Source organism: Engraulis encrasicolus, chromosome 5 (genome assembly GCF_034702125.1).
Source record: "Engraulis encrasicolus isolate BLACKSEA-1 chromosome 5, IST_EnEncr_1.0, whole genome shotgun sequence".
NCBI lineage: Eukaryota > Metazoa > Chordata > Actinopteri > Clupeiformes > Engraulidae > Engraulis > Engraulis encrasicolus.
The window spans coordinates 46,336,222-46,345,194 of NC_085861.1; the positions used below are offsets into that span (position 1 = coordinate 46,336,222).

Below are 8,973 nucleotides of genomic sequence, written 5' to 3' on the forward strand. Positions count from 1 at the left end.
GGAAACCTCTTTTCAAAAAGTCGGTGACGCCATGCCAGTGTCTGCTGTGCTGCCTGCCTGTCTATTCTTCCTCAATTCCCCAATGGCTTATTCTCTCATTCTCTCTGCATGTCTCTCTCACTCTCTCTCTCTCTCTCTCTCTCTCTCTCTCTCTCCCTCTCTCTTTTCTGATACGTAGATCAATCAAAGAATCCCTTAAGGGAAAACAACAGCAGCAGAGGCATCATGACATCATGTTCCGTCGATGTACGCATCAGTGATTTATTTATTTACTCTTTGGTCCCCCTTGTTGTGTTTGTTTTGGATCTCACCCCTCATCAAAGGCACGGCGCAGGGCGGAAGGGAGGAGGAGAGGAGGAGAGGAGGAGAGGAGGAGAGGAGGAGAGGAGGAGAGGAGGAGAGGAGGAGAGGAGGAGAGGGTGTGACAATGCAGAGACGCTGCAGAGGATCAAGGAAGGAGGGAGCTACCAAAGCCATGTTGCGCTAATGAACCCTAAAGCCATGTCTGGAAAGAATGTCACCACATAATAATGGAAGCCCCAAAAGCCGAGCGTAATAACACTGTGCGCTTTTGGGGAAGAGAGGGGGGAGTGGGGGGCTGTGGTGTGGTGTGGTGTGCTGTGCTGTGCTGTGGTGTGGCTCAGTGTAGTGTGTGGTTCGCTTCTGATTTGAGCCCTTTGATTTCTGTCTCTCACTCTTCCGTCACTTCTCTCTTTATCTCCATCACTCGGTTTCTCTTTATCTCTCTCTCCCCCCCCCTCTCTTTTATCTCCCTTTCTTTCCCACATTTCACACGTTCCCTCACTCTGTCTCCCTCTCTCTCGCACTCTTTTATTCTTCCTTGCCCCTTCGATGCTTGCTTTCTTTTTTTTTCCTTCAGAAGATGAGTATGGTTATAAGGGTCTGTGGAGAGCAGTTTGGTAGCAACACCCCTCCAATGATTATGATGATGATGATGATCATAATCATCATCATCATGATGGGACACAGACCCTCATTCTGACACTGAGCCAAGTCAGCATGGGGGAAAAAAATATCCACAAAACCAACACATTAGAGGATTCCATGCAAGAGGGAAGACACAATGGACTTGAACATTTTACAATAAACACTATGACATGTCCAAGGACTAAAATGACACAAAAATAGACAAACAAGAAAAATAAGTGTAGCATTAAGTGTGTGTGATCATTTTGTACAGCCATGGAACCACGGTAGAGTTGAAAAGGAAAAAACACTAACCACATGAACAAAATGTAAACAGATAGTTATTTTCAATTGTTGTGATGTCAACTGAACCAACATCATCATCACCACCCGAGTGTGTCACCCGGAGAAGCCATTGTGAAAACAAATCTCTTGTGAACAGTGGCCAGCGATTTACTGGTACTGATTTCAGAGAGGCTGCTCCTCATGGTCAGAACAGAAGATCTTACACATGCATTGTAAAGCGCGGGAACAAAAAACAGACTGCAACCGCCAGTCGATTCTAGGTCAAAAATAGAATGTTAGCTAATCGAGTTGAGGTTTGACATGCAACAAGACTTTTCCCTGGTTCCGAGCAAAAATGGTGTATTACGCAAGTGGCCACAGTTTGGAACGACTGAAACAAAGCCATGGTAATCAACAATGATGTTGATTGGATGAACCTGGACTTCCTTTCCAATCTGCTTCAATCCACTTGACAAGTCACCACCACCTGTAGAGCTCAGGCTCTACAGCCTTTGCCTGATACCACTTTGCCAAATTCCTCTGCAAGCATCAAACACTTAATATTCTTGCAGCATGACCCCCTCCATATTAACCAATGCTGCATAAACCTACGGCAACCCCTACCCTAGGTAACTTTAGAGATAAAGTTACTCTACTCCGCCCCTCTTCACAGTGCTGTGTAATGCCACAACACAACAGTCCACCCCAAACTCTTATGCGTCCACTCTGCGCAAAACTATGACTCCCATGTTGCATAACATCATGACACTCCCGTCCGCCAAGGGCCTTCTTGTTTGTCCAGTGACTATTATGGTCTGTGAGAGCACTCACCTGTGCTCCGTCCTTCAGCTTGAGGATGCACTCCATGGTGTTGATGGTGATGACCACAGGCTCCGAGCCCAGCTTGGTCCATGGCACGTGGATACGCAGCTCGTGGATGTGGCCACTCAGAAAGGTGAAGGGCAGCTTCAGCTCCTGCAGGTACACAGAAGAGAAGAGAAGAGAAGAGAAGAGAAGAGAAGAGAAGAGAAGAGAAGAGAAGAGAAGAGAAGAGAAGAGAAGAGAAGAGAAGAGAAGAGAAGAGAAGAGAAGAGAAGAGAAGAGAAGAGAAGAGAAGAGAAGAGAAGAGAAGAGCAAAATGTTGAGAAAAGCACGTCTTTCAAAAACTCCAAGGCTAAGAGCTCTCTTGAGCAATTTAAAAAGAAAAGCATAATTCACAGCATAAGAGCAGGGGTTGTGGATTCTTTTGTTTTCCTACTGCTTTTTTACATGAGAAACATGGACCTCAAACCACAAAGTCATCTCCAGTCAATGTAAAAATTGGGCTCTACTGATATGGATTACCAGGGAAAAGAAAACGAAGGGGGGGAAGAAAAGCCACAAAAGATGATTTACACCAAGTTTCTCTTGCCCCTTTCTCTCCAACCTCAATCACTCCCTCCCTCTCATTTCCCTCTCTCTGTGTCTATCTCTTTCTTCTTCTTCTTCTTCTTCTTCTTCTTCTTCTTCTTCATCTTCTTCATCTCTTTCTTCTTCTTCTTCGTCTCTCTAAAGTGCTGAGCTGAACAAACCTCTCTCATGGCACTTGATGTGAAAGGCAATGGGCAGAAATGCCAGGCAGCAAAAGCTGCCCACAAGGCCCTGCATCTCTCCCCCATCCCCGTCCCCGTCCTTCCAGAAGCTAATAATTACATTTTTGAGGAGTAGCTAGTCGTCTGGCAGATTTATGGCCTCTGCGTGTAGGGAATAAAGCATAGCCATTGTCGTCGTCTCTCATTACTTCTGCACATAGAGATTTCACTGTGTGGCAAACAAGAAAGAGAAGAGAACTTTTTGAAAAGCTCAAGTGAATGGGGAAAAACATCTCACTCTACCAGAGGCAGAGATCACCCATCTTTCAATGGAATAATTTATTTTTTTTTAATTGAATGATCACCTTGAATGTCTCTCTCTCTAGGTGTGTTTAGGTCGACAAAGACTGTTGGCTCATGATGTGAATCAAACAAATACTTATTTACATTTCTCTGTGAACCGTACTGACAGCATAGACGTCAGCAGGGTTATTCGGGTAACACACAGCAATAAGTACAAAACCCCGTATAAACGCGATTGGCTCACTGGCTCACTGTTCAGCACTTTGGTTCCGAATGTAACTGGTGCGGGAACGGGGCCTGGCATCATTCTGGCCAGCCTGAAAAACAGCTTGTGTGTCTCTCTTCTGTCTGTGTGTGCCTCTGAAGAGAGAACATTCTCAGCAACAACAAGGAGACAGCCCAGTGATTCAATCCAGAGATATGCGTATGCCAATGAAAGCTTGCTGTCGTGCCCTCAAATATAGCATAGCAAAGCAAAGCAAACCCGTTAATCCGTCTCTGTGTGACACAAAGTCGGCTGACAGAAGATAAAACGCTCGACTGTGGAGAGGTCTGACAGTGGTTAGCCAAGAGCGCTTCTGCTGAGGACTGCAGTGTCTTTGAACACTGGCAGCAGCAGCAGCAGCATCTGCAACATTTGCAGCAGGACTGCTCTCCCCAGCTCTAAGACTTTGGCGATTGGTGTTTCCCTTCCCTATACTGTAGACCGATATTCGGGGCTTTTTCCGTTAAATATTTATTTACAATGATCAAACAGCAGGGCTGTGGAAAAAGAGCCGCAAACACTGACAAGCTAAGCAGGCCATCGGGCTTCTAAGCGTAATGTGCTAAGGCATCCATGATAATTTCCACGGGTGTCACTGTGGAGCAACAGGACACACACACACACACACACACACACACACACACACACACACACACACACACACACACACACACACAACGCGCACAAGCGCGCGCGCACACACACACACACACACACACACACACACACACACACACACACACACACACACACACACACACACGCACACGCACACGCACACAGAGGGAGACAGACAAGCACAAGCGCGCACACACACACACACACACACACACACACACACACACACACACACACACACACACACACACAGAGAGATGGCAGACAGACACAGACTTGCACCAGCCGTCTGGACGGGAGACATGTGTTTCCAGGCGAACACTCAAGTCATATTCAGCGGCGGCGGTGGTGGGCTTGAAAAATGATAAAAGACCTCAACACGAGCCTGAAACATGATTATAAACGTGAGCCAGATGAGGCAACCCTCCACGCACGTCACTGCGATGCCATATCGCACTTTTGACAAGCCATGAGCATTACTGCCACACCGTATCTGATGGACTGATTTCTGAGGTTGCATTGTGTACCCAGCGTGACAACTGAGTAAAGAAACACAGACTTCAATGTGACAGTCTTGTGTTCGCTCCGTGAAATTACATGTTTACGATGAAACGGCCTGACATCTGGCAAAATCGCCACCGCTGTGTTGTTGGGTTGCTTTCTTCTACCAAACCAGTCGAGTAACTTGTAACATTCTCACAAAGAAACTTGGTCAAAAAGAATGTAGTAGGAGACTGCTTATTTCGAAAATGTGTAGCTTCAACCTTAAAAAGGATACTTGATGCATGCATTTTGACATTGCAAAACTACATTTTCAGCATCTTGCCTACTTCACAAGTCTTAACCATGTTTACATTGTTCTCTAAAAATAATTTCGCTTCAGTCATAAAAAAATATACATTTCTTTATACTAGGATTATTTTTACATAATAATACGACTACTGTACTTGTTCATCCCATTTAAATTTGTCGACTAAGTCAAGAAATCCAAGAAGTCCCTTTCACTATGCCTGAAAACAATTGAAGGCAATCAGTACACTTTGCACCACAGAAACCTACAAGAGGCTTGCGAGGCAAGCAACTCTTTCCATGCCATTTGGAGCAATAACTATTGCAAGTAATTTGACCCAATAAAAAGAAATCCAATGGAACATTCCATTGCCAAGAGAACACACTGGCAGCTTGTGTAGCCACACTTCCAAGGGTACATGCAGTCCGATTTCAAAAGCGACATAACTCAAAAAACACAAACAGGTGCCCGAATGACAAGAAGCTATACGAGAAATTACACCCCATGCGGAAAGTGCCAATGGTCTGTCTAACTAAGCTGTGGTGGTGAGTTTGAACACTTTCATGGCAGCTCTCTGACTGCCTGACTTTGTGCACTCCGCTCGCAAGGGAAGCATTTACTTTACCCAAAGGGGATTTGAGAATACATAAGACTGTTCAGATCTTTTAGGAAGTGTGCCACTGGGGCACTGAAAGGTTTGGCTTAATGTGACACCCTCGCGTAACAATAAATCACTGCACTTCCACATGTACTTACTAAAGAGACACCTTAAGGTCATATGATCCGTTTCATAACAAACTAAAGAGTGAATTTAAGATGAAGGATATTCTGCCACAGTAAACATCAGCAACACGTAGTGCCCATTGCAGTTGTGCATTTCACCATTATTCAATGCACTTCTCCAGTTAGGTTGAGTGTCCACATCATGAATTTGATTTTATTTAGTTTGCAGCCCTTTTAAGCAGATGGTATCGCCGGCATTCCCACTCCCTGGCTGTTGGAAAAGCTTAACTACATCATCACAACACTGCTATGGCATTACTGAGAGTCGAAAATAACAGATTAAGATAGGGTCATCATTACAAAAAACAATATGCGAAACTTGCTTTGCCGGCCAAAACAGGTGTAACTGCCCCTAAGCCTTGATTCTGAGGCCTCAGCAGCCATCTTGAAAGTTGGCCAAGTTTATACTGGTCTTACCATACAGGGGTGCATTTTTTGACAACATTGTTGCTAGCTAAGTTAGCAACTTACTTGGTTGCAATGCAAATTCCCATAGGGAACCAAGTAAGTTGCTAACTTGTTAGCAATGATGCTTCAAGAAATGGGGTCCTGGGCCCTGCCGTTCCAGAGGGGCCCAAGGCAGTGCCTTACCCTTGCCTTTAAATACCACCCCAGCATAGCATACACGATTCTCATACTGAACATACCTGTTCTAGAACATCTAGTTTGAGGTCCAGCTTGCTGAGCACCACGTCTCCGCCCCATAGTGACAGCTGCAGGTCTGATGGCTTCAGGTTCTTGATGTAGCGATTCACATAGCTCATCAAGAGCGGAGTGACGTAAGACTCCAGCATCCTGTGAGACTGTGTCTCCTGCAACAAAAACATGGTGAGGCATGGTGAGTCAAGCTGAAGGCATTAAGTAAAGAAGAGGGCATACTGTACATAATATCCTCCTGTCTACCTAGCTTGCGTATGGCCCACAGAAGCAAAACAACTAGATGTGTTAGGGTGAGGTGGAAGTAGCCTACATGACTGACTGCAACTGCTCATAAATCAATTTTGCAGCAAGGGTCAAGTCTGTGGTTTTAATTGAGTCAGCGCTCAAAAATGTTAAAATGATGGTAAGAGCATGTTCATCTGCACATGCTTTAAGCTTTAAGGCTGAAACGGTGTTAGCATTACATTGAGACACAGTGCCAAAACTAAGTAGGCTATTAGGTGTATTATTTAAGTGTAGTTTGTATGGTTATCTAAACACTAAGTAAGTGGGTGCTGTGAACAGCACTTTCTAGCTTAATGTAATTAGTTATAAGGCCGTATTGTTTTTTAGTGTTTTTGTTTTGTCTGGGGTTTTTGTTTGTTTTTTATTCGTGTTTTGGGGTTCTCTGTAAATGACATACACGATATGTGAACTGGTGTGTCTGAAGGGGTAACAACATTCTATCTGTCGACAACAAAGTATCAATTACACGCATTCCAAGTTCCCGCCAAAGATAAACAGACAGACACAAGTTGTGCAGGAGGTGCGAATGAAGTTCCACGTAGCCATCTGTCAAGCTCAAGCTGTTTGATAAGTAGATAACTTACTGCAATGAGCTATGCTGTCTATCCAAAAGTCGTATTGTGAGTAAATCTGACAGCAGCAGACGGCATGAATGAGTCACATTTCCCATTCTGCTAAACGTAAGCTTTATATACTTACTTCATATTTCTTCACTTAGATTTACACAACTGTCTAACCTGCCCCATGGCAAGCAACAAATAAGTTAGCAAAGGACCTAGCTTTCAGCTAACATCAAAACCTGACTTGAAGGGAGGTCTGCAAGAAAATGTAATGTCACCGATCCCATCCAAAACACATTTCATATCAATAACACAAATAACGCTTACTTCTCTCCGTCCTTTTCAATGTGTTCCCACTATTCCACACTGACACATTGCATTCGCTGAATGTCCAACAAACATCAACATCATTCCACTGCTTCCGTGTGAGCATCGCAACTTCCTGTGCAATGAATACGTCATTTCCTTTCACTGTTGAAGCGCGTCCTTCCATTTGATTAATGTATAATTTACTTGATGTGTTTTATGTAGGCCTACCTATAGTAGTAATTTTGTCTTGTTTCACCTCTCCTGTCAGTTTCATTGCTGTTGTTTTATTGGAGGGAAAAAAAAGAAAAAACAACTTGAAGCATGGTCTTTGTTTGAATCGAGACATTAATGACGCTTGGCTTGAAGAGTTTTTTAGTTTAGCCTATTGCTGTGTAGGCCAACTGTAACCTTGGAAGAAACATTGAGTGGTTTGGTTATTAAAATAATATCTAATTTTAGTTCCAGGGCGTAATATTATGTAATTTTTTCATTCCATATGATGAGTGATGACCCATTTATCAATCACAATAAATTACAGAAATCATGTGAGCCACAATTAAATTGAACTATCATTTGACATGTGAAATATGATTGTATCATGATACCCAAATATTGAAACCATGGAATGATAATTCTGAATTAGCCTATGCATATTGCTACAAACCAAATATGCATTGTGTAACTTTATATGCATGTGTAACATGTGTAACATTTAAAAATAATAACATATTAACCCAGCCGTGGCTCTTTCGGCCACTGGACTGCTGTGTGGGCGACCCGGGTTCAATTCCCAACCCACGTCATTTCCAGATCCTCCCCCGTCTCTCTCTCCCACTCATTTCCTGTCCCACTCTTCACCCTCCTGTCTAAATGAAGGTGACCGCCCTCACACACACACACACCCCCCAAAAAAAATAAAATAAAAAATAATTATAATAATAAGTTTGCCAGGTTAATCCAAACAACTGGATCTGGTTAGGGTCACACAAGTGTCCTCTCATTTCTTTCTTCGTGGCATATCAGGTTGGTTGGATCTGTGGCAACTGTGATTGGTGCATTTAGTGGCATTAATGGAAAACACTAATTTATGATTCTATAGCCTATATCTGCTTTGTGCTTTTTGGGGGAGGCGGAGTTTGGGAGAGAGTGCTCACTGCTCAGGGAATTCTCTATAAAGCCTACAGTATGGCCATCATTTAAGAGATTGGGCTTTTGATTGGGCTACACTTATTAGATTTAGGATTAGGCTTTGGTACTGAATGGCTAAATAGGCTAATTAAACAAAGTAGTTTCAGAAACATTCAGGACTAATATGGTGGGTAGGCCTATTTAAACAAAAAAGAGCGATATTGCAATTTCTTTGTCTACACCTTTAGCCTATAATAGCCCCTACCCTACACATAAGGTGAAATTCAATACTCAGTCTTGTAACTGAAACATTATTTGCATGGTCTTGGATGTTGCAGGAGTTATTCAAATTATGATGTCCTCCCCAGCAGTCCCTCAGAAAACCCATCTGTTGGAATGGTATTGAACTTTTTAGGCAACCTACAATCATTGGTCATTTTTAAAATCCATTTCAGACTGAACCTAACAGTCTTGTCTATGGATATGATG

The 8,973-nt window shown here is 43.4% G+C and overlaps 1 protein-coding gene across 1 annotated transcript in view; it reads right to left on the reverse strand.

The window, feature by feature from the left end:
- The window catches only part of LOC134449561 (intermembrane lipid transfer protein VPS13B-like), a 646,790-nt gene extending 639,321 nt beyond the window's left edge, over positions 1-7,469 (reverse strand). The window contains exons 1-3 of the mRNA XM_063199569.1: positions 7,375-7,469; positions 6,190-6,354; positions 2,044-2,187 (exon numbers count right to left, since the gene is read on the reverse strand). Of these exons, the coding sequence (XP_063055639.1) occupies positions 2,044-2,187; positions 6,190-6,336 (291 nt within the window). The 5' untranslated portion in view covers positions 6,337-6,354; positions 7,375-7,469. The remainder of the gene's footprint in view (positions 1-2,043; positions 2,188-6,189; positions 6,355-7,374) is intronic.
- Between the last annotated feature and the right edge of the window lie 1,504 nt (positions 7,470-8,973).